This window comes from Cuculus canorus, chromosome 3 (assembly GCF_017976375.1).
Source record: "Cuculus canorus isolate bCucCan1 chromosome 3, bCucCan1.pri, whole genome shotgun sequence".
Taxonomy (NCBI): Eukaryota; Metazoa; Chordata; class Aves; order Cuculiformes; family Cuculidae; genus Cuculus; species Cuculus canorus.
In genome coordinates this window covers 78,490,733-78,516,181 of record NC_071403.1, presented here as the reverse complement: position 1 = coordinate 78,516,181, position 25,449 = coordinate 78,490,733, and the positions used below count along the sequence as shown (strand labels likewise).

Sequence of the window (25,449 nt, the reverse complement as noted above, 5' to 3'; positions counted from 1 at the left end):
CTATAACAACAAGTATTACATAGCTACTGTGTTATCAGCTAAATACAGATATTGCAGCCTGAACTCTTCTGTTGGATAGGTACATACAAAAGGAGTTCATGCAGCCTTGATTTCAAGGGGTTGATTCAAGGGTGATTTCCACTCGCATGCCATGATTTTGCCCTAAGACCAGAGTCCAGTAACAGCGCATGGACTCAGGCCTGGTGAAGGCAGCTACCTTTAAGGCGCAAAACTCAGCAGTATGTTTTTAAGATTTTAAACTGAAGACTTTGTTAAATTTGTGCTGCTTTTACTTATCTTCTGCTTCCCCTAAACAGAGTAAGACATTTAGGTATATTTTGTAACAAGATAAAGAGCTATATGGTACATAGTGCAAGCACACTTACAGCTGTTTCCAGAAGAATCCCATTCCATCACTGAATCTGGGAGCTCATCCATAAGTCTGAAACAACATGAAGTGAAACAATTTTATGTGGTTTTGGAGCAGGTGATTTTTCATTTGGGATTTAGGAAGACAGCAAGTCTCGGTTCCAAAGGGAATGGACCTCCGGGATAGCTAATGATTCACAGTACTGCTTTTAAAACAAAATCTCCTCTTACTAGCTATGGTTTTAACTCTTTGGAGACAGCCGATTTCAGCAAGATCAGGCTTACAGCTAAGACTGCATTTTAACATTAAGTTTTTCTTTGCAGATGTTTTAAGCTTTCTAGGAAGAAAAAGAAATCCTTTGAGATAAAACATCCTGGTTTGAGTTCATCTTAATAATTAATATTTATATTTCAGAATTTAAGAAGCAGTTCTGGTCTGCCTATTAGTTATTTAGCATCAGGTTCTTTATGCCATGTAGCTCACAGGCAGCTGGGTGACAACTATCAAAATTGCAAGCAGGCAGAGCAGGGACAAAATGGGAAAGGGAGGTTAAACAACCTTAAGTCCCATGCACTTCATAAACTGAAGGACAGGGCCACAGATGCACTTGCCATCCATTCAGAAACAGCAAAGGACTATAAACCTCAGGATCAATTGTACCTTAAAACTGGATGAAATAACAGTAGCTCTCATCTTTGCACATGCATGAACCAGGATGATCTCCTAGCATCTGTAGGAATCTGCAGCTACAAAAGCCCCCTTGCCCTCAGTAAGTTAAATCTGTTAATTCTGTCTATCTGTTAATACTGTTAAGCGATCTCCTTTTGTTTGTTTGTTTAAAAGAGTCATAAAGGTCCATCAGTCAGTAAACGGATATATTCTCAAGTGGATAAAGTCAGAGTACAAAGGCTAATAACCTTCCACTCATTAATCTGTTTTTTAATATCAGAAATACAGGCTTTAATTTTGGGGAGATGAAACATTTAAACAAATATTTTCCTATAATCTAGCTTGAATTCTAATTCAAACGGAGCCTGTCTTCTAATTATAGCGTGGCATGAACATTTCTAAATTGAAATACACCAGCCCAGAGGCACAGGCCCAGCCCCAGCCCCTTCTTCTTCACCATCACACAGACTCCACAGCAAAGGACTGGCATGCTCAGGAGGGATTCGACTGTGCTGGTAACGTACTTACAAGCAACTGAATACACACATATATCCAGATATCTGTTTATGGTCCTTCAAAACAGTATAGGCACTGAAAATTAAGATAAATTACAAGGGATGACCTGGGCAAGATGCTTCATACCAGGAACATAATTCAATAGACTAATTAGATATTTCTTATAAACAGTATCTGTACCATTTTCTGTGTGCTTCCTCTAAGCATCTGTTTGCTTGTCATCCTGAAAATTCCTAGCAATCTAAGGGTTAACAGCAAGGGAAGAAATAGTGAAGCAGCTTGATTGATTAAATTGATTTAACATTGAATTGTATAAGTGTTACCTTGCAGGAGGCTGTGTAATGATCAGAACTTCCAAAGGAGAAATATTAAACATAACATACGATGTCAACATTTACAGATGCAATCTGTATTATCCACAGTCTGCAGGCTAACCTTTTTCTCTGTTGAGAGCCGATGCCACACTGAATTTGCAGATTGATTTCTGTGGATCAGCTATCCCTATTGTGTACCTTTGTTGTGACTTGCCCTACTTAAAAGTTTGCTGCCTTCTCCAATTGGCATGTTACACTTATGAGTAACTACTCTTCTGTACAGCCTTCTACAGGCTAAACTGTACCACATGCAATTAACTCTCTCAAGTCCCAACTGTGAAAGCAGAGAAAGAAAACATTAATACACTCTGTTGCTTTAGTAAGCTCTAAATGAGTCATGCTGGGAAAAAGGAAAGATTTTAATCAAGCTCCTTAGTATTTTGGTATTTAATTGTTTGTAACGGCAGTAGGCTTATATAAGACTAAAACCCTGCATAAAAAGATCTGAAAAGTAGTATCATACACCAAATAAAATAAATTGAATGCACATGTGGAAAACTTCCAAGAGACTGTTGTTCTATAGTCTCTGCAAAGCACCCATGAAGTTGATGGAAACACAACAACCTTCTGTATGGGCAATAAGGCCCACACTAATTCATCTATCTTTTCTTTAAAAGAGCGTGTTAAAAAAAATACACAGCAGACAAAACAACAGTGTGCTGTGCATTTTAATTTATCATATCTCTACAGTAGTATGTACATGAATGTATGGAAGAGGGTATACATGCACAAGGAGTTCATTTTCAAATGCTTCTAACATCTCTCAATTAAGGAAAATTGTTTTAGCTTTCTTGTGAGCTGCTGTTCTACAGGATGTAGAGCTATCTTTTCAGACCTGTTTTGTCAAGTCATACGGATGCTGCAGGGTTCTAGGGTGGTGTGCACACGTATATGTATGTGTTGTTTTATTCTTACTTTGTTTTTGCAATCTGGACAGCTACAGGGTCCTTCAGGTTCTGTTCCCAGGGTAGCTTCCCACATAACCATTGCAGCATGCAGTAGCCAAGGATTTCAAGGTCGCCTCGTCTGGATGGAGCTAAAATGTGGGGAAGGAAAGGGGGGGGGAGAAGATTAAGAGTAAGAACCTCTTTTTAGGAAACAGAAAATACATTGATTGAACTAGTGCTGATGAAATATGAAGAAGTCAAACAGGCAAAGTGTTTTGTTTATTCAGCTGTAATAGAGCTAAAACGTCCAGGCATTTGGCCATGGTCCACAGACAGGCAGTGACTTGTTACTGTTGAAGTAAGGGTCAGTTTCCTCACCTCCTCCAACTTCATCCTTCCTCAGTCTGGCCTGTCACATGGACTTGATCCCCATGGCCTCTGACATGATCCAGACAGCCCATAACTGAGTACCAACACTTTCTCAAAGAGCCAAGCAGTAAAACAAAGAAATAAATGTCTGCTGCTAAATTGCTAACACATGTTCCAGGAAGTCCATGGGGTCCACATTGGTCATGCAGGGACCCTGTGAGTGCAGACTAAACACTGATGGCCTTTCCTGTTCTCCTACAGAGCTATTTGAACTTGGAAGATATGACAAAACTGCCATCTAGTGTACACTTACACAGCAAAGTTGCCTGCTTACAGGTACCATGAACCGTTTGTTTAGAGAGTTGTAGCCCAAGCTAAAATACAGTAGCTGTTCAGCAAGCCCTGTGTAAACTTCCCATGACTGCTGCCAAAAAGAAAGTTATTTCAGGAACAACTTAGTCTCACCCTGGATGCCCAAACCAGAAACATTAACTACAGAGTACAGATACTCAAGATATAATTCAATCAAAAATGAACCACATCCCCAAACATCATCTATGCAGAAAAAACAGGTAACTGAAGTTAATCTATAGATTATTTTCCAAGAGAAACGAGGGAAAAAAAGTGCAATAGTAATATAATTGTTATCGCTTCCTGCTATTCAGAGGAAATCAAACTTGAAAAAAATGCATATGCAGAACTGCTACAATATTCTTTGTACACATTATACTTGCAGCCTATAGTCTGTAATTTAAGACCACACGAAATCTGCGAAACCTGAAACTCTTAATCATGATTAAAGACAGACAGATGTAGGAGTTAAATTTATGCTTTTCCAAAATGCATTTGAACTTTCCAGGAATGAAAGATTTTGGATTTGTTCAGTACTTTGTCTAGCATAAAGACTAGTAGTTGAGCATAGTGCTGTTAATCCAGCTGTAAACAGATATCATATTTTATGGGCTTTCATTAAATAAATTCCAGAAAGTCACTCAGCAAACTTATCTTTTAATTTAAAAAGTCATCTGCTGAAAGCTACAGTGCCAACACGCGATAACTGTTCCTTGTTACCGTACACACATTATTTTAAAAGCAGATTAGTTTTATGCATTCTCTACTTTAACTGCTATTAGACTACGGGATTATTAAAGGCCCTTCAATCTAACAGAATGCTACACTGTCCCTTGGGCGTCATTTATTTTCTGCACCAGATTCAGCAATGTCCTAATACGAGACTTGGCTCTCGTATTAGAAAAAAACACAATCTCTACCACTTGCTGTTCTGTAGTGATTTCTTCAGCCATAAATCTCCTGTTAATCGTGAAACAATTCCATTCATACACGTTTTCACAACTCCTTTTACCATTATGGCAATTCCATATTATAACCATATAAACCAGCATTTTTGATTGCAGATCCCCCATCTTTCACACAAGGCTTTTTTGTCACCTGTTTGTGTGAGATGGGCTACAGAAAGTGGCTGCCTGAGAAAAACTGTCAAAATGACAATGGACCACTTTTTTCCATGGAAGGACTAATTGATATGAATCTGTAAAGAATAAGTCAATTAGATTTCAGAAGCAAGCCTAAGATAACTCATTTTCTGAAAAAAACAGTCCCCAGGGAGTAAAGTTTACTTCACAGTTAACAATTTTGTCATGACTAATTGCCTTCTCACTTGCACGCAGCTCTTCCACCCATTTCCTGACTAACACCAGGGCAAAGCCATCACAAATGGGGAGATTTGTGCAAGTAAGACTTAACTAATACTTCCCTAAAGCCATAGGAGTCAGTTAAGGGAAAAAAAAGGTACATGTAACTAAGCCATACATCACTGAAAAATAAAAGGAGAAAAGCTTTACAGAGAGATGGTAAACTCCCATATCTCCCAAGTCGCTGTGAGTGTTACTACATAAAGACATTTACATGTGTTTTTCATAGAACCACATGAAAATGTCAGCATTTGATTACCTGACTGCGCTAGCTTACTCTTTCTCTCTGCTCCTTTGTCAGCTCAGTATTAGAGATGCTATCTTCCTCAACTTTTTAAATAATTTAGATTCTTATAAGAAAGTATCCAACTAATCAATCTTTAATGAATTAATATTATCTCTGAACAATGGAATAATTAGATTTTTAAATCCAAATAAAGCACTACTACATACATTTCAACTGTATGTTTACTTGAAACAATAAACCTGCTAATACAATAGGAGATTGTAAGAATTCTTGATAAACATCAACTGAGCTAATTCAATCTGACTTCGTTTTAAATGTGACAGCCAGTCAAACATAAAGATTCTGCCTGATATCTTGTCACTGTTGCATATATTCAAAATAGTACTTATTTCAATCAAATTCTCTTACTTCCCCGTAGACTAAAACTTGGGGTTTTTCCTTTTTTTTTTAATAAGTATTTGATTTCTGCTTTTCCCTTAACCAGGATTTTTGTTATTATTTTAGTCTCATATAAAATACTACTTAATGGGAACATGTTGGTCATATTTTATTTCATAATATTTTTATAGATTAATTTTTTAATTTAAAGATTTAAGGCCTGGTTCTGTCCTTACTCCTACACCAAGATAAATCAGGAACAACTCCACTGAAGTTAATGAATTAACAACCACGTCAATGAAATCAGAGTCAGGCCATGACAAGTTTTATATATACCACAAACATATACTCAACTTACAGGCACAGGGTTCAACAATAACTCAGAATAACATACCTGACGCAATTCACCTCGAGAAGATAATATATTATGTATCTCTGTTTTGGCAGTTATCTGAGTCCTAATTTATATTTAGATTACTATTTCAAAACAGATCATAAGTGATATCACACCAGCTACATTACGCTCTCAAAACTACACTGCTCCCATGAAGTCATCTGAAACTTACATACAAACAGGAGCTTTCCACTATGGCCCTTATTAAGCTAAGTTTCTCAAGCCTTTTGTAAGATCTAGGAAACTAACGAGTGACACACAAAATATTATTCTGTTTTTTTTAACTTTTTTACTTTTACATTACTTAATATTACTTCTACATTATAATTTCACTATTAGTGGTTTTTTTGATTGAAAAGTTTTCATAAAAATGCTCATTTTAGTTGTTCATGTTGCAACTACATTCAGTGGAACCTCCAATTCTCACTGGCATTACAGGATACAAATACATGTTAATTCACAAACAAATATAACTCAGATCATATCCATTAATCCAAAAGCCTGTAAAGGAAAGATTGTTAACATGACCATGGAGAAACATAATTATGCTAAAAATGTATCATCACAATGTTTTAATAAATGAACTAAAAGTAATAACAAATTTTAAGTCAAGGTTGATTTTTTAAAAAAACAGACAAATACAAAACTTGTCAAAAAATGGTGCCTATATTAGGGGCAAGAGAAAGGAAAAGATCAGAAAAGCTAAAAATGAAGTATTGCTTCCCCAAGGTACTGGTCAGTCTGAGGAGTCCACTGCAGCAGGATAGCGACAAACTGAATAGAATAGGCAGCTACAGGGAAAAGCTTGGATGAATATAGTTGAATTTTAAAATGGTGATAAATTTTATTACTTGGAGTTATCCAGCCTCAGGCAGGGCAACCACCAGCAGGGGCCAGGAACAAGCTCTCCTCCTTTCCTCTACAGTTCTGCAGTGTTAGCTTGGCACATTGCTGAAGCACTCACTGACAACAGCCACCAACACAGAGTGATGAAAAGGAAAAACAAACCCAGTGCAAACATGGTGTCACCACAACAGGACCACAACTCTACCACAGAACTCAGTCTGGGACATGGCAACTTTTCCTCTGCCAGCTATGGTCTCTCTTCTAAACATGGATCCTACAGCTATACACTTAATTGGTCATACGGCTGATCAGCACAGCACAAACTGCACAGCTGGCAGGAGTTCCTGCAGCTGTTCACAGAGAGGAATCAACCTTGACTCCCCAGCACTGACCTCGCCTTGGGTGGTCAAAGCGGTGCCATGCTGACAGTATCAGCTCACAAAGGCAGCATAAACACTGGCAATGAACCCATACATCAGCACTGTCCCGTCAGCCACGGGATGCAGTCCAACCACGATAGTTGGATAACTCACTTCAAAGACCCACAAAAGCAGCAATACTACTGCTGCTGCCCTGCTGTGGCCAAGCTCGTGAGCACACCGTGCTCCAGCAGGTCTTGCAGGCCAGAAGTTCCCAAGCTGTGATCCTCAAACCCCTTCAAAATAGCAGAGCTGTCCTGGACAATCACAACAGCCTGATATGCAGACACACGCACGGCAAACCTCCAAACAGTTACACTTGTTCACTGACTGCCAGGATCTAACTGCGGAGCCTCCTCATTTTCACACTTGCTCTGCTGCATCCAAAATAGAGTAGTGCAACCAGCAGCAGGATTCTCCTCTAAAAATGGACACAGAGTGAATAATCATCAAGACTGGTGGAATGGGATGTGCTGAAAGGTCCTGATTTGGTAAGGAGAACTTTGTTTAATGGGAAGGTTGGAAGATGCAAGGGAACTTCACCACGAGATCTGGGGGGCAGATAAAATGGTGGTGGCAAAAGGTGCAGCTACCTGGTCGGAAGTAAAAGATTGCAAACTTGCAGTAAGTTTGCCTCCACATGTGGCAGGAGAGTGGGGACAGGAAGTTTTATTCTTCTTTCACATCTGTGTGGCAGAAAAAAATCACAAAGGTAAAGGGCTGACAAGCAGCTGTGAGACTCACTAACTTTTTGAATACTTGGTGTAAAGAATGAGAGCCAAAACTAAATGGTCACTTCCCAGCCACATTCATCAGTTGTGCTAGAAAGTTGTGATGCTCATCATCTTGGTTTTGCTGCTTCTGGACATTCTTGGCAGGACAGAATAAGCTTACAGAGATGGTTATGGGCACCTATTCAATCTTATCCTTGCTAAAGCCTGACTCTTCCTCTGCTTACAATGACCTCTTGGCTCCCTCTTCTGCTGGGCATGCCTTTCTAATCCAACACTCAGAAACCGAAACACCTTTTTATTCATTTCACATTGTGAAGTTCCACCCATTTTTCAGATTTATTATTATTAGGATTTACAATTTTTCCTACACTCAGTCTTTGGGAAACACATACCAAACTGCAGCAAATCAATAATTTATTTGACTGACAAAAAAATCCAGCAGGCTCCCTTTGACTCCTAACTATACATGGACAGACACCAAATAAACCTCTTGATCCAGAGCCATTTAGACCTCTGTTCTCTGGAAGCCATGTGGGCTCAGAAAGAATATGTTACCAGGAATAGGTGTCTATATTCTTGCAGAAAATGAACCCTGCATATAGTCTCATCAATCCACGCATGTAAAAGAAGAGGAAAAATGGACAGGCATTGAGCTATGTTTTTAATATCAAACAGCAACAGCTCTGTCAGACTAGGGGGAAAAATAAGAACAAGAATTGCAAAGCTTTCCCTACAATCAGCCCAATGCCTGTATTGCCCTGTACAAAAACACCATAAGAGCATTTCAAGTGGACCTCATGGAGTGCATGTTGCAATAACCCAATGTGAGGGGCACAAAGAACTGGCTAAAATATGGCATCAAACATAGCTGCAACTGCCTTCCCCAACACAAGAGATAAAAATAAACACACTTTTGCTTAATGGGACCGGCTCAGACAAAACACATATATGAGCTACAAAAAAAGTGACAACTATTGGGCCCTAATTGAGGCAAATTTCATCAGAGACTCTACTTATCCTTAAACTTATCAAAAGTCACCACTACTGTCTTAAGCAGCTTTTACTATTTCAGATGTAGATACAAGTTCTGACAAAATTTCGGTAGGCCCTCTACCCAATATGAGGGATGGCAAAACTGCTATTGGACACTGAGAAACACTGTCAAAAGGAAGAGGGTAGTTATCTTGAATACTATGACAAGCACAAATATAAGCTGGAGGGAATTCAACATAGATGTTTCATATTCTTATGTTCATCAACGACAGAAAATTAAAACTGGTCTTACATACTCAATGCCCAGGACTGGAGTATTTAAAAAAAACTCAATATGTTAAGCGCAGTATATCTCCAGAGAAATTAGGTATTGACTGCATGCCTCAGTGAGTAGAAAATGCACAAAAATCCATACAAGGCATTGATCCAAATATTACTTTTTAACACTAACTATGTAACAATTTTTTATATGTACACTGGGTGCAGATATAATTCTCTTTAATTATCCATCAACAAACAAAAAGGTAATGCTGTTTATACAGTGCGGTTTTAAAAATTATTACAATGAATACAGTCAAATACTACACTAAAACTGACAATGCAGCCATGCCATACGAAATTTGCATCAAAATAAAAGCATTTTAAATTAAAAAAAAAAAAAACCCACATATTGGTTGCAGTAAGATCCAGCTACAAAATAGGGGAATGCTGATGGTGTGGGACAGATCCTGTGGCAAAGCTCAGCTTGGGCCCTGACTTGGTTCAAATGAGCTCTAGACACAAACAAGCGGATGTAACTGGGGCTGCTTGGAAATACCCAACAAGTCTGGAAGTGCTGCATCATGGAAGAGCCAGTCTGTGGGGCTCACATCCACTGGGCAGAGCTGTGCAAAACTAAAGACAAAACCAGCCCGAAGAGCTAAGATATGAGGCAGGGCAGTCTTTCCCAGCTCAAGAGAATTCCTCCTCAGTTCAAGCACAAAGTCAAAGCCACCAGCACCATAAGCGTACACCAAGGCAGCAACTGGCCATCAGCTGCCACAGGAACAGCTGATCCAACTCAACCCTTACTAGAGGCCATCGGAAGAGTATGGACTAATTCTACTGTACAGAAGTGTCACCATGCAGTGACCAGTAGTAGGAAACTTTCTGGATCTCAGTGGACTGCATAACCTCTCCACCTGATGTACTCCACATAGAACTTGGCACGGAGCTAGATTAATCTCTTGATTCAACGACAGAATTTAATGGCTTTAAGCAAGGAGGTTATGAGCTTTAAGCATTGCAAACAGGCACTTTTGAAAGCAAAAATTCATAATTTTGTTTTAAGTTTCAGCATGTACCTCAAATCGCTGTAAATCTTCAGGCAGGTACTTCATGAATAAAAACTGAGCAAGTCAAAACGTTCTCATTTGTCTAGCTCAATACAGCAACTGGTACTATTCAGGGGTTTTGAGGCTTGAGATGTATTTATGTTGCTATGTACACTCAGGAAATGCCCTCTGGAAAGGATGTCATTTACATAAAATAGCATTTAGAAATTGGAACTGTCTTCCAAAAGCATCGAAATAAATATTCTGCCCTGAAAAATCAGGTAGTACAAGAATGAAGTCTGTTTACACAGCTCTGATTTGCCAATGGTGAACCAGTCAGTCTTTAAACGCTTCTCAGAAGAGCACTCCACCACACTTGTAACATGGGACTCTGCTGAGACTTGGTCACAAGTTGGGAATACAGGAGATTGGCGAGCAAAGAAGCCTTTTGCCCCAACTGCTGGAAACATACCCACAACTCTAAACCTCACAACAACAGATGAGACAAGGGAAACCAGCCACTGTGTTCTGACATGTGGACTTGTCAGTGCAGATGCGTACTCTTCCTGGGATGTTGACAGACCTGCTGCAAGTAAGAAACTCTGGTAATTTGACCTTAATGCATTCAGGCTGTTACAAGGTCAGAGCTGATGCATTCAATGTGGATGGTCTGGATTCACTGCAAGACACCAGATACCAACATTGTGTTCTGCAGGCTCTTCTGGCAGAAGCATCATAAATTGTGGATTTTCTGTCTGCAGCTATTAGCAAGCAAAAAAATTTCAAGTGTAAGACACGGGTATGCTCCCTCAAGCTATCTTTTTTGAATATTTTGTTTTCTGTAGTCCTCCACTTTTCACCAATTCCATCATAGCTTTAGCTTCTTGAGGGTGTAATCTGACCCACCCACTGCAAAAGACCCAAGTCTGTAAAATTTCTTTACTCTTTCAAATAAAATGAATTATCTGACCTGTAATCACACACCCATCAACAGACAGACTAGCTGCTATAACTACTCAACTGCCAAATCCCAAATACTCCAGCTTCCACCTATTCTTCAAATAGCACCCACACCAAATATTAGCACACAGCCATATCACTCACACTATCAGGAAAAACAGCAAAAGCTCCAGAAAACCCACTGTATGCTTGTAAGGGCTAGAAGAGTCTGAAACAGATGCCCTCTACACCACAAAATATTTTTAGCAGGTGAAATTGTGTAATTATCTTAGCAGCAAATACTTGACAGTCTTATTTCATTTTTCCTAATGACCAGAGTTAAATGACTGCAGGTTTTAACAGCGCAGGCAAATTATCAAGAACCTCTACATTACATGGTCAATGGTCCTTTTAATAGAAAAAGCAATAATATACAGTTGTTTGTGCCAACTAAAACTCGTTAGAAAGTATTAGTTTAAGGTAACAGTTCAGCAGCTATTAACAAGCACAAATTCCTAGAGTTATCGCTTGTGAGACTATGATCTTAGCAAAGCTGGCAGCAGAAAACCATTCTTTTTGTTTTAGAACATCTTGGAGGTAAAAAGGGATTGGGGGAGATAGGGGAAAGAAAAGTTAACAAAAAAACCTGTTTTGTAGCAAGAGTCAAAGTTTTTCAATAATCACCAGTTTTTTCACTAGCATAACATTAGAATTGACTTTTTGTCTTGCTGACATAGCAACTAAGAAAGTTGTGTTGCATTGACCATATTGATTGTGAACAACGCAGCCATCAGTGGGACTTTGCACCATATATTTTCAATATTGACCTCCCATTCCCTTTTCCATGGCTCTATGGGTCTGCTATCGGATTTGGACTGCAGTGTAATAAACAGCTAAGGTTTAATTAATGGTAAATGAATACAAGACATAGGTTATGACTTTAACTAATTAGGGAATTGTTGAATTAAGTCTGCCTTGGAATGCAAGGCAGTACAATCAATATCCAATAAAAGGACTATGTATGTAATTTACCTGCAAATGTGTTTCCAATACCATCAAAGTGAGTTTAAATAAGTAAGATATATGAAAGGCTACTGGAAAAAGATTTCAAAAAGTTAACGCTTTATGGCTTCAAAAAAGGTTTTTCTCCTTGCAGAAGAAATGTCATCTTGAAATATCCTCTCATAACACAGATGGTGACACTCAGACACAGCTCTCCCTAAAGGACAGTGCAGACTGGCGACAGTTTTCCTTGACAATGCAACATTAGCAAATATTGCCTCTGCCTCTACAGAGTATAGCAAGTATAAACCAGTACTCCCAACATGAACCAATTAATTTTAATAGCAAGCTCTTCTTAGGGTGTCTTGGTCCACCTTGCAGTACCACGCATGCAGCAGCCTTTCAGTTTTAATCATGCTGCCACCCTTCAACCACCAGCCCTGAAGAAGTGTTCCCAGGTACAAGAGGTCACCACATGAGGGTCTGATCAACCCTGAGCAATCCCCAAGACCGTTTCTGTTGTATACATCAGCTCACAGAGCATGATTACTCATTCTGTAATCACTCCTTTGAAATAAAAAAAAAGAAACCTACCTACTCCCTTATGGGCATCTATGCTGGTAAACTCTATTGTCCCATTATGGCCCTTCCTAGGATTTTCCTGATACTGTTTGTGGTTCCCATTGGGACAATATCTGTAGCAAAGTCCATAATCTGCAAGATAAACCTGGAAGACATGAACAGACAAATGAATAATGCTTTTGTCCTTTGAAAGTATAACCTTTATAATTAAGTCTTAAGAAACTGATAGGTTAAGGACAGCCTTAGATCTAAATTTTATTAAACCAAATGGTGCCTCAGGATAAAATATGTACAACTGGGGGCTATAACAGCTGCCCTCCCCATTTAAATCCTTCCACTACTATACTCTTATCTTATTTCAGTGTCGAGCAGAATTTCAGTCCTTTTATTTTGTTCCTGAGCTCTCTCCTCTCCAGGTGGGCATCTCAACATCATAAACTGCAATATGCCTTTTTATGTATCCTCACGTTGCTTATGGGACCCCTTCTCCTCCTTTCTTAAACAGGCACATATGCACCCCTGTTCAGATTTTCTATCAGCCAAGAGTGTACAATATTGTAATAGCAGTGCAACTGAAAAGCCAGAGGAAGCAAGGGGCAGCAGGTTCCCTGACCTGGACTGGACACTGGGCTCATGTGCTAACAGGGACTGTGATGCTGTTGGGCATTAGCCAGGCTGCAGTTTCATCTTTCTGAATGTCACTGTCAGTAACTTTGTATTGGCAACAACTATTTAAATATAAAGATAAAACAAAGCAAAACAAACTGCCCCCCTCAATCCAGAAAGCAATCTTAGTAAATCACTCTTGAGTTTGTAATAAATTTTAGAAAGACACAGAGCCAGACTTCACTCTAAGTTACTCTGAAGCAAATCCATGGAGCTAAATTAGAGCAAAATATTTGGACTCTGTGTTACTGCAGCAAGCTCATGCATTCTACCACATTTACCTTTCCATCCTGGCACAGGTGATTTTTTTTTTTTCTTTTCTCTAAGATGCTTCACTATAGCTACCTAAATAGCCAGAGAGAGGAAGCTCCAAATGCCCTATCTAGGAGATGCACTTAGATATTATTGGGACTTAACTATGAAAGTATTAACTGACTTTAAACTTTGCCTTGCTCACTTTTATGGTAGTTGAAGCTGGAAACAAAACAGCTCAGGAGAGTTGAATTTCACTTTCTGTCCTTCTGCTGCCTGTCAAGGCAAACCTGAACATGCCATCTGGCTCTTGCACTTCTATTTCTCTATAGGCACAGCACACAGTACTGCATCCATGTCAATTCTGCCACTCACATAATTTAGATTAAGGGCACAAGTCCATTCTATAAAGTCCAGACTAACATGTTCTACTCTCCAACAGGGGTGGACTTAATACATGCACATGGTCAATTACCGCAGCGCAGCTGACAAGCAGTAACTTGTTGAGAACAGCTGGAATTTAATCACAATCTGTCCACCCCACAATACCCCACAGGTTATTTTCTCACTCTGTCATTTTCACACTCCCACCTGGCCTTTGCTCCTTTCCATTGACCAGTTCTCACATTAGGTAATTGCTTTTTTTATAAACATCCAAGTATGGTACTTTCACTTAAAAAAAAATTAAAATGCTACAGACTGCTATTATATTGCCAATGGAACTGATCACTGGGGCAAAAGCTAAACCATCTGAAGGCATAGAGAGAACATTTCAACTAAATCATGTTATATAATAAAGAAAAACTTTTTGTTATTCAAACCTTAGCTTTGTTTCCTCTTTACCTAAAAAATAGGTTATACCTAGAAGTCTAAATAAACTTTTCTGGCACTTACTTGTAATTTGATTATGTCACTCCTGGTAGAGGAAAAGCAAACAAAAACCTTCAAGAAAACTTAATACATTATTTTGTAGCACGTTCCGTTGAACTACTGATTCCTATTTGTGCTCCAGGTAGCTTCAAACCCTGAGATGCCTGGTCTCTTGGTTTTACTGTTTCTGCTGCAGGATCTATGCTTATCTGGAGCGTGTAAGCTGGGATGCAGCACTCACTTCCTGCAGGGTGATGGCTTTTAAGATTACTGATGATGTTTTTCACCTTACAGACTATACAAACTGTGATACAAGATTAAAGACCATAGGCACATTTAGAAAATCTAGGACAAAGCATAAACTTTGTTGGGTTGACCGATTTGATTTTCTCCTGCAACCATTCTCCAGCTTATTCCTGATGCTCTGGTACCTGTCCTAATTGAGCACACAGTCAGTGTGAGAAAAATAACTACCCTCATATCAAGTTTGCAAGTCTTCTGCATCCTTTGTGAGATGGAAAGGAGAGAGAAGGCTAGAAGGTAAGTCGTACATTTTGTATTTTGCTTGACTATAGATTTCTTACATCTGCCGTTGATCAGGTACAAAAAGGTGAATATAGAGCGGATTTCAACCTTTAAAAATCCTGGCTTATATTAAAATGAGATTTTAACTGTTAGAAAAAAACAATACAAGAAAAGCATCTCTGACAGCTTTCTGGTTCTGTCTGGGCTGGGAATGCTAGCTAAAGTGATAAGTATTCCCATATGGCAGCCCAACCTTGTCTTTCAAACTACCTTAACAACAGGGCATCTGGATAATAGCCACAAACATTCACTAGTCAAATCTGAACTAAGTAAAAGAGTTACCAGTTATCCTACAAATAAATCACAGTTAACTATGTACTCTTCATCCATTTTTAAGCAACAGATTTGCTTAAAATACCATCAGTACTAGTATCAGCAGAGTAGTTTTAAATTTATACTGGAAAAAAACCCTCTGAAAGTGAGAAGTAGCTTCAGGTTATCCTGCCTTGGCTGATGGTGGCAAGACCTGGAAACCAAGAAACAACCACCTCTTAAAGCCACTCAAATGCTATGGCAGCAACATCTGTGATTGCACAACAGCTTGCTCCTTGCTCATGAAAATTGTCCAGCTTTCTTCTGGCCAAGCCATTTATCACTTCCACAAATTTCCCACCAGATTTTTTCCATCAGCATGCAAATAGCGGCAGCCAAAGGCAAAGCATCTTCATCACCAACAAAGAGCAATCTCTTTTAGCCTCTACAAAATCAGCAATGCACTGTTACAACCTTGCCACAACCATTCATTTCATTTCATTTCATCAGTTGTCGTTATAATCCGTTCATCATTACAAAGAAATATAGTTCTTTACAACTAGTTGTCACTTTGATAACGTTTAACACAACATGCCCTTCCAAATTTGGGAAGAACATGGTGGGTAGGGGTAGTTTTTAGATGGTTGCAGTTTATTTAGAATATAGGGAGGAGTATAAGATGCTAAATATTAAAGAATATTGAGAAAAATTAAGCCAGTGTTACTATCTGTTTCAATACCATAAATATTTTAATCTGTCTGCTTTTTTTAGGAACAACAAAACAAATAAGAACAAAAAGAGAACAAAGCATATGCAGAGGAAAATAAACAAGACACTTGAAACAAGAAATGGTAACATGGATGATGAAGGTGAAACAGCGACATAAGCCTAGAACAGCTGGGTTTATCTGTGTGACATGGCACACACCTTCCCCCACACTCACTTATTTTAACTCATGGTTTTGCTCAAAGTTTCTCCATTTTTATAATTTTTTCACACATCCTAGCCTGCACTAGACTCAGCAGTGCTTAGCACGGTCTGTTATTAATAGATTTTGTTATGGATCAGGAGATAGATTTCTGAAGTCTTTGCACTTAATTTCAAGCAAACATGACTGTGCCTATCTTATTCAAGCAAACAGCCACACAGTCACAAATAATTATTTATGTGCTCAAGCAACCAGCCGTAGATTCAGCAGTCCTCTTGTCCTTCCTGTGCATGACTCCCTTAACAGTGCTTTATATCTGAAGTGCTAAATATATACTAAATATATGAAACTCTTACAACTTGCACATGTTATGATACATAGCTACCCTGACCTAGGAAGTCACAAGCCTGGCACTGTGGATTCTCATGATATTCTCTTTATTTTGAAGTACACATAGCAGAAGATTTATTGCTGAAACGATAACAATATAGTGATTTTCTTTGTATGTTCTCTTTTCAATGGTTCCATTACTAGCTTTATGTATTGTGCTGTAAATAATTAAGTAAACACCTACTAATAAGAGCAGATTGCTAATGGCCATAGAGCTGTCACTTCATCTGGACACTACAAAAAGGCTAAAGATGGACAAGTCCATCTTGACACATGAAGTCTGAAGTATAGTGATTGAAACAGAATTAGAATCTTAAACAAAACAGAAAAACGAATGAGGAAAGCAGGTTAAAATAAGGAACAAGGGAAAGAAATCATCTGTGACTTGTCAGTGGCAAGTACTGACGCTGGAATCAACTGTACTCCAAGATATTTGGACCTTTACTACAAAAAGAAATTAAATCAGTGTCAGTAGTTCTATCCAAACACAGAAATGGGACTGATGAAAGAAAATTAAGGCCATCTGATTGCAAAGCTACATCTCACATCAGGGCTGCAGCCAGCAACCATTAGTTAAAACTGAACTGTTTCTATATGGTATCTCTGCATGCTGTATTCCTTCTAAAAACATGTGAACGAGAACAGAAAATATATTCACTTTTTTCAATTAATCTGCACTTTAGCAAATCTGCCACACTGGACTAAAAAGCAGGAATCACAATGATTCATCTCTCAATGAAAAACGGCTTAAAGTTGGCATTGTTTCCATGCATATTTTTCCCATATGATCAACATGTAACTGCTGTGTGTTCTATGCTGGTCCACTGAAAGCTGGTCTTAAGAGTTAACAGTTTGAAACATCTTTGGATTCTTCTTTCTACCTTTTCTTCTAGGGCTATCTATGATATTAAAGTCTGAGAGTTTTATTCATTAACAATCTCATCTAAGAAATGCTTAGAATCAAAAACAGAACTCAAGTACAAAAGCAATAAAATTTACAGCTCAAAAATCAAAAATAGCCAACTTCTGGTACAGTCTTGAATGTGCAACATGGCACTATGTCTGCCCATATATTCCATTGGAGAAAAAAAGAAAATGCAACAAGGTAATCATTTTCTTCCAAACCCTGTTTAATTTGTTAAAAACTCTGTTTTAAGCTCTTGTCTGGTGACTGCTTATCCCTTTTACTAGCACCACAGTTTAAATGAGTTTAATGGATTTGAATTTCTCTTTTACTCTATATTAATAATGCTCATTCTGCTTTATCATACAAACAGTTACTACTATGCACCAAATCATCTTTAACTCAATGCCATACCGAGACAATTCTTGACTTGTACTGCAATTCATAGGTCTAATCACATAAAGTTTTCTTTCAGGCCTCTTCAAGATTCACAGGCTGTGTACTTCCCTCAGTACATCACTCCTGTTCTGTCAGTCATTGTGCTGGGTCCATGTTCAGAAACATATTGACTAGAGAATTGATCTTTTGACCTGTAACTCACTGAACGGCCTCGTTCCCTTCTACTGAATAGATCTGCCACAAGCCGCTCTTTGAGGTCAGTTGATTCTGATCTTCTAACCATTTCTAAACATCATTTGGAGGTCACAGAGTGACAGGACCTTTACTTTATTTGTTTCTCTGCCTTGCTGCAGAAGGTAGGGGATAGCGGTATAGACTTCACGGGTTCTCTGTTGGCTGTGGTGTAAATTTACCAGGTTAATTTACAGAAGATAGCATAGCAACAGAAAGTCTAACATAGAAAAAATATCTTTTTCAGAAGTGCAGGAAGTCAGTGCCAAATTCACATGTAATAGTACACATGAATGGCCACAAAAGGACGAACACAAAGTTGAGTATAAAGATATATATGCTTTTATGAACAGAGATTTCTATTTCTTCACCAAAAGAGAACTGGAAATATATTTTGAATATACAAATTTATTTTTGAGAGATTAGATATTGGTTTCTTTTAAAAACATATGTGTAGAATTAAAGAACAATTCCAATTCCTTTTCTCTTTGAAGTCCTAGACCCTAAAGAGCAATAGCTCAATACCACAGAACTCTTAATAAAAGCTCACCACAGAAATTGTTAGGTCAGACAGCTTTTTTATGCCAACTCCCATTGGAGCTTGTATTCCCAAGTTTGAGTTTGCCACTGGCTAGATGCTCTCACTCCCTATTTATATTAGGTTGATCACTTTACCTCTCAGTTCCATTGTTTTTAAAAACCCAAGATCAAAGCAATCTATCTATCTACCATTTTAGCATAGGAAGAAGGTTGGACAAAACACTTCACAAGCATTTGGTAGCAATAACAGTGTCTGATGTTTTATATGAACTGCTTAAGGTTAGTACAAGATTACCAAATTAAAATACAGCATCTCCAACAACAGCTTAGAGGACACAGGACAGGAAATTCCGTATTATTGACGTATTCAGTCAGTGGTAATGCTCCAAAGAGCTTCTCAAAAACTGTTCTGGTAAGCACATAACACATTCAGCTCACCAGCATGTTATAAACACAGCTTGGTTTAGAGAGAAGGCTGCTGCAACATCATGAAGTCTTACACAGGAACTGGACACATCTGGAACAGGAAGAAGCAACATTCATGGCAGAACTACATGCAAATTAATGGCATATGCAAAGAGCCCGGACACGACAATTTCAAAGTCATTTGTGCAAGTACACATGTACAGTTCTGTATACCTGAATCTGTCTGAGAATATTGTCTAGTACTGCTCCTAACCCAGGTAAAGAACACTTATTGAAGTATGTGGGCAGACAGCACATCAGAGTCAACAGTTCAAGAGGAAGGATGTTTGATTAGTGGCATACATAGATCTGCCAATTTGAAAGTTTTAGCTGTGGTGTTGGTGAGATTATTCCTTCTTTTCATGTCCCACAAGACACAGAGCATATGAGTTTCAACATATTGTACAAGCTGAGTCTGGAGTATAATTTTTTATTTGACCAGGAACAGTCCTGTTAAGCTATCTGCCCTGTCGTGTAAACTAAATACGGTACACATTATTTCTAAATGTATTCTAAGGTAATCAACACTGTCTACATGGCTGCAGACTGGCATGGTATAGTTATCATGGCTTTAGTGAAATCAGCCACCCTGTGGGCACTTGCAGAATTTCTGGGACCATGACTGGGAAGTTTATCTGAATAATATCTGAACAGCTCTACAATTTCTTAAACGTACAGAAATGAAATTAATTCACACCTTACAAACACAAGCAAACACTAGTAATTCTCTCCTGATATCTCTTCTGAATTAGAATGCAAATTTTAAAAAAATGTTTTATAAAATAATTTCAATGGAAAAATAATTTTACTGAAACAAAATTCTACACAAAACCTCTCAGCAGTAAATACAGTTCTATGTGTTAAGACAGCAGCTACTTAAATTGGAATAGCTATCGATTTCTTTTATTTAAAAAATATAACTTAAGTTATATTTCCACCTAAACCCTCTGCCCAGTAATTCATAAGTACCTTATTTTTAATCTGTCAATGAATTTACTACTTTTGAAAACAAAATACTAGTATAGCACAATCTTCATGCAGACAACGTGAGAAACAAATCATAAAATCACCCCCACAATCTGGCTAATTCAAAAGCAGCTGATTGTAGTCAGCTACATGTCTTAAAATTTTATGATTACTGTAAATGGACACTTCCAAAATGGTTTCAATGTGAAAAACAGCAGCATATCTTGCTGTCAAAAAAATACAATAGCCAAAACAAAAAAATTCATTTGAGTTATGTTAACGGGTCTGGGTAGCAGATCATTTTGCCTCTAAATAGCTCCTCCTTTGGATTCAGCAGACTGGTAAACACCATAAAATGATATTATGTACTGGCTGCTACCACTGTCTGAAAACATAGTTGTTTTGAATAGCCATGATAGTTTTTAAGCTATGTGTTTTAGAAAGCTGAAAAGGTAAATTTGACTCGACCATTTAATTTGAAAGTTGCAAAAAAGCAGATATAGTTCAGTAGCGCAACCTTCAAAAGCAGCGAACTGTTTTGCAAGATCTGTTGCTCCATCATTGCAGCAGAAAAACAAAAAATGAAAGAAGTATTGCTTACAGCTAATTATATTTAAGTAAAGTTAGAGATGTCCTTTTTTCCTAAATGATTTTTTCCAAGAAAAAGCATACTTAGATTTTATTAACTGAAGAAAAAAAAGTTATTTTAAGATGTGTATGACAGGATCAAAAGATTCGTTCCAAAACATTTCACCAAAACACTTCAATTTCAAGGCTAGCCTTAGGCTTTAGAGTGTTAGAGCGGCAACCTCAATGCTCCTTACCTGTTATATCCACCACAATGAACAGAACATATGATTTAGTTGCATGGAAACACAATTCATAGCAATATTAGAAAGCCAGAGCTACAATGGGCCACATATTTAGACTCTACTAATATACTAGGTCATGTAATTTACCCTCTTGATCAGTTTACCCACCCATAACCAGTACCCTAGTCAGCAGAGCACAAACAGAACAAAGCGGAGTTTTGTTCTCCTCCTCTCTCAGACCTTAAGCTCAACTGAGCAACTCTGAGATTTGTCGTGACAGGATGTGAATGTTCATGCACAAACTTATTTTAATATGTGAATTGTTAATGAAGAATATACATAAAACTATTAAGCAGTTATAAACACATGACAGTGGCAGCGTAGAGAAATTAACATCCTTACCTCATGTGGATTGTTGTAGCCCAAAAGTAGATTTGCTGCTTTAATGTCACCATGAACATACTCATTTTCATGTATATATTCCAAAGTATCCAACTAAGAAAGGATTTAGAACAGAAAAGAAAACACCATCATCTTCTCCACTCTGCCCTTAACCATACTAACCAAATATTCCTCACTTATACAGTGAAATCAAGGGCTGCACAGACTGAGCTGGCAAATTTGTTTTGAGTTAGAAGACAAGGACTGCCCACTCTGGCCACAAGATCTGTTCCCACCAGGCACATAGCTGATGGCAAATCATAAAAGAGCCATACTCTGCCACAAGGTATCCCTGTGTAACCACTTAGAAGTACCAGCTTCTAAGGCCACAAAGCAAGAATGAAACTCGTACTTCAAGAACACTGGAGGAAATGTTGAAACTTCAAGCTCTTAAAAAGAACATATTCAATCAGTCCTGTAGGTTTAGGATATATTTGATCCTGCCAGTTACTATATAACCTGCATTTCATGTCACCACCCCCCTGCATCATCCTCCTTCTTCAGCTCCTTATTGAGGAGGTATGATAGCTCTCATTGTTATTAAAAAGCACGCTTGCACGTGACAACTTATACAAAGAACAATCTATTGGCTTTTGGAGAGTCCAAAGAGTTTTACAAGTCTGTCAATTACACGACTACAAAAGCATTTAACTTTTTCAAAAAATAATAGTTATTATTAAAGTTAAAAGGAAACTTTGGAGGTGTCCAAGCTAAACACTCTGCTTCAATCAGGAGTAATGTAAACTGATTGATAATGTAAATTAGATTGAGTTGTACAAGAGATTGGACAGTCAAGTTTCAAAAGTCCCCAAGGATGGACATTTCACATCCTCTAGGAAGCACATTCCAGTGCTAAAACACTTTCTGCATATTTTTCCATTATACTCAGAGCTCTTCTTCCTGCAACTAATGACCACTGCCTCCACCCCATTTACTGTGGACCTCTGTTCAGTGAAAGTGGTCTTTCACAACACAAATGGTATTGCAAAGAAGCACATGTACAGTCTTCTATTAGTATGTGCCAGTCTATACATATGTGAAAACAAAACTGCTATTTGCAGACTAGCCTAATCCTGGACTGTACAATCAGTGTGTTAAGCAAACAGACTGAAAATTTTGCATTCAGGCATGCAATTCTGTACTTTGACAAATATGGACATCTAATACAATACCCTTCAGACACAGGAGGGAAAAAAAATCAATACATGTTAAAAACATATGAGAACAGGCTTACAAGTCTCAGTCTAGACACATGTGTGTATGGTCTATGTTTTAACCTATTAGGAAAAGTTTTGGTTTCAGCCCATCAACTTTCAGTTTTTAGGGGGTCTTGGTTTTTGACTTCATACAAACTGTATTTTTAAAGATGATGTTTTACACGTGTTTAATTCTAACCTCAACAGCTACCTAAATGAACTATATTAGAAGGATAATTTTATAGTTGAATTCAGCAAGATCACGACACAGCAATTTCCCCCCTCTGTGTATATACCATTCGTGCCCCAAGTTGCAGAACGGTGTCCCTCTTAAATCTGCTTCCACAATCTTGAAAGATTCTTTGAAGGTCTTCCCCCAGTCTCTCCATGACCATGAATCTATAGCTACAAGGAAATATATAAAAGAGGAATTCTTTAAGAAAAAACTACAAGTTTGTTTCAGATTGAAAGGACAGATCTCCATTTTGTTGAAAATGGATCTTCAGACAATGTGAGACTTAATTACAATTAATCTAATTACCTTTTTCCCTTGTACTCAGCCAAGCCTGATCCCCAAAACACTGGAATTCCTAAACACCTTATTTTTTTGAGATCCATCCATTTTCTTACTGCAATAATAATAAAAAGATAACATTAGGTTAAAGGTAGCTAGAGAATTTCAGGTTTCTTGTGGGTGTTCTGGTTTTGTTTTGGCTATGCAGTAAATATTTTCAATGAAAAAATGAAATAAATAAGTCCTATTTAGCAGTTTGTCGAGCAAACAATTCAGATTGTAACTTTACTGTGAAGTTCTCTACATTCTCCAATACAAGCAGCAGTTTTTTGTTCTAGCAATGTACTATCTTCTTCCCTTAGAAGGCAGATAAGTAATTATCAATAGCTGCAGAAAAAAAATTATTGTAGAAGCTCTATTTTATTCAATACAGAATGTTTCAAGCTATGAAAAGTGTTTATGTCTACGAGCAATCTAAGTAATCTAAAGTCTTCAGGACAATTCCCATGAATAAATCACATTTGTGCCTAAGCGTCTGCAGAATCAAGTGCCTTGATTACTACTAAATCCTATTACGATTACACGTACTTTTAGCTTTGCACATAGAAATAGTAACCAGTGGAAATATGGTCACTAATCAGTCCACATACCAAGAACAGTCCATGTTTGTACTAAGGCTGGCCTCCCTCTGGAGACTATTCATGGCCATGCACCCTGAAGTGTACACATAATAAATTTGGCACACTTCTGTTCTGACTTCTGATCAGAAAAGACAAGTATGACATCAAAGTAAAGAAACCTATAGCAACCTAAAATTATTATAGCACAAACTAGGATTAGTTCAGTGTGTATGAAATGAGTTGGCTATGAAGCTCTAAAGCAATAGCTCTTATCAGAAGTAGTTAAACCCAAACTTGTCCTTAAACCTGCCTGACTCAGAACTGATATATTACTTACTATGCTCTTGTTTTGCAGCCCTCTGGTAAAATTTCAGTTCAGAAAATAAGGGGCCATTTTCAAGATATTCCTATTGAGAAATAAACAAACTTAGTATCATAAAATGAATTAGAAAGACAACTGTTTCTAAAGAATATCATATGAGAAATTCAAAGAATCACAGAATAGATTGGGTTGGAAGGGACTTTAAAGATCATCTAGTTCCAACCCTCCTGCCATGGTCAGGGACACATTCCACTAGATCAGGCTGCCCAAAACAGATGAACCCCCTTTCCTTCCCCCTACCTCTCATATAACATGCTAGCTGAAATGAAATGTTAATAAATAGCTAAAAATAAAAGTTGTTTGGCAACACATTTTCATAGACAGCACACATTCTTCCAGTAATTATTTAATACACAATTTTCGGAAACACTGTAGATCAGATGTGCTTAAGTGTATAGTCTGTCTGATTTTCCTTACTAAACTGTTGAGGGAAGTAATCAAGGAAAGGAAAGTCAAGAAAACACTGTGTGTCAGGGAAATGCCAAATATATCCCCAAGCAGTGAAAGTACATAAAGACATAAAAACCCAAAAGCTACAACCATGCAAAACAGACCCTATGCTGAAAATAAAGATAAATAATTATGAGGAAGACCTGCATACAAGTTAATAATTTAGAAATGAGATCTCCACATTACCACTTTAATTACATGCACTGCATCATCTTCTACAGGAACATGAGTTTGAGGAGAAGCTGCAAAATGAGAGAGATTGGTATCAAGCTGTATGCAACAAAATACAATTGCAAACAAAGACCAAGCTAGCATTGCATAAAGTGACAAAAATAATACATGACATAGATACCCAACATTTTGTCTGAATTCCTGCTTTTAAAGGTTAGAGTTTTGCCAAGTTCAAGGAAAAACAAAATGAAAACCACACAAGTTTTAATCAACAAGTACAGAAGCAATTTTAACCCACATTTTCAGCGTTCCATTGTAAAAGACTATGTTTAAGTCATTCCAGTCAATTGGATAACCTCTGTATTTGGTTGCTGTCAATGCACTGTCGTGACAAAGACACCACTTAAAAGTTATGACCTACATCATGCATCTAGACAGGATTGCTTTCCTCTATTACAAATTAATTTTGCCCTAGAACCTGGATTTCTATTCTGACATTATTTAGACACTGGCCTAAGTTACGGATAGCACAGCCACTACCTGCCTAAAGGGGAGATGAGGGATTGTGCCTCTTAGTGCAAGTTGAGATTTCAAAACAATAATTGACCACATGTGCCAATTACAGCCCAGGAGACAGAACCTCTCTGCACAGACAATGCGATCCTATTTTC

At 37.9% G+C, this 25,449-nt stretch overlaps 1 protein-coding gene across 2 annotated transcripts in view; it reads right to left on the bottom strand.

The window, feature by feature from the left end:
- Positions 1 to 25,449, bottom strand: part of VRK2 (VRK serine/threonine kinase 2) — a 46,271-nt gene that overhangs the window by 10,322 nt on the left and 10,500 nt on the right. For both annotated transcript variants that reach the window (XM_054062474.1, XM_054062475.1), the window contains 8 exons: positions 24,794 to 24,849; positions 24,113 to 24,182; positions 23,183 to 23,270; positions 22,938 to 23,046; positions 21,407 to 21,499; positions 12,757 to 12,889; positions 2,845 to 2,965; positions 387 to 442 (listed from right to left, as the gene is read on the bottom strand). In XM_054062474.1, coding sequence (XP_053918449.1) covers positions 387 to 442; positions 2,845 to 2,965; positions 12,757 to 12,889; positions 21,407 to 21,499; positions 22,938 to 23,046; positions 23,183 to 23,270; positions 24,113 to 24,182; positions 24,794 to 24,849 — 726 coding nt within the window. The remainder of the gene's footprint in view (positions 1 to 386; positions 443 to 2,844; positions 2,966 to 12,756; positions 12,890 to 21,406; positions 21,500 to 22,937; positions 23,047 to 23,182; positions 23,271 to 24,112; positions 24,183 to 24,793; positions 24,850 to 25,449) is intronic.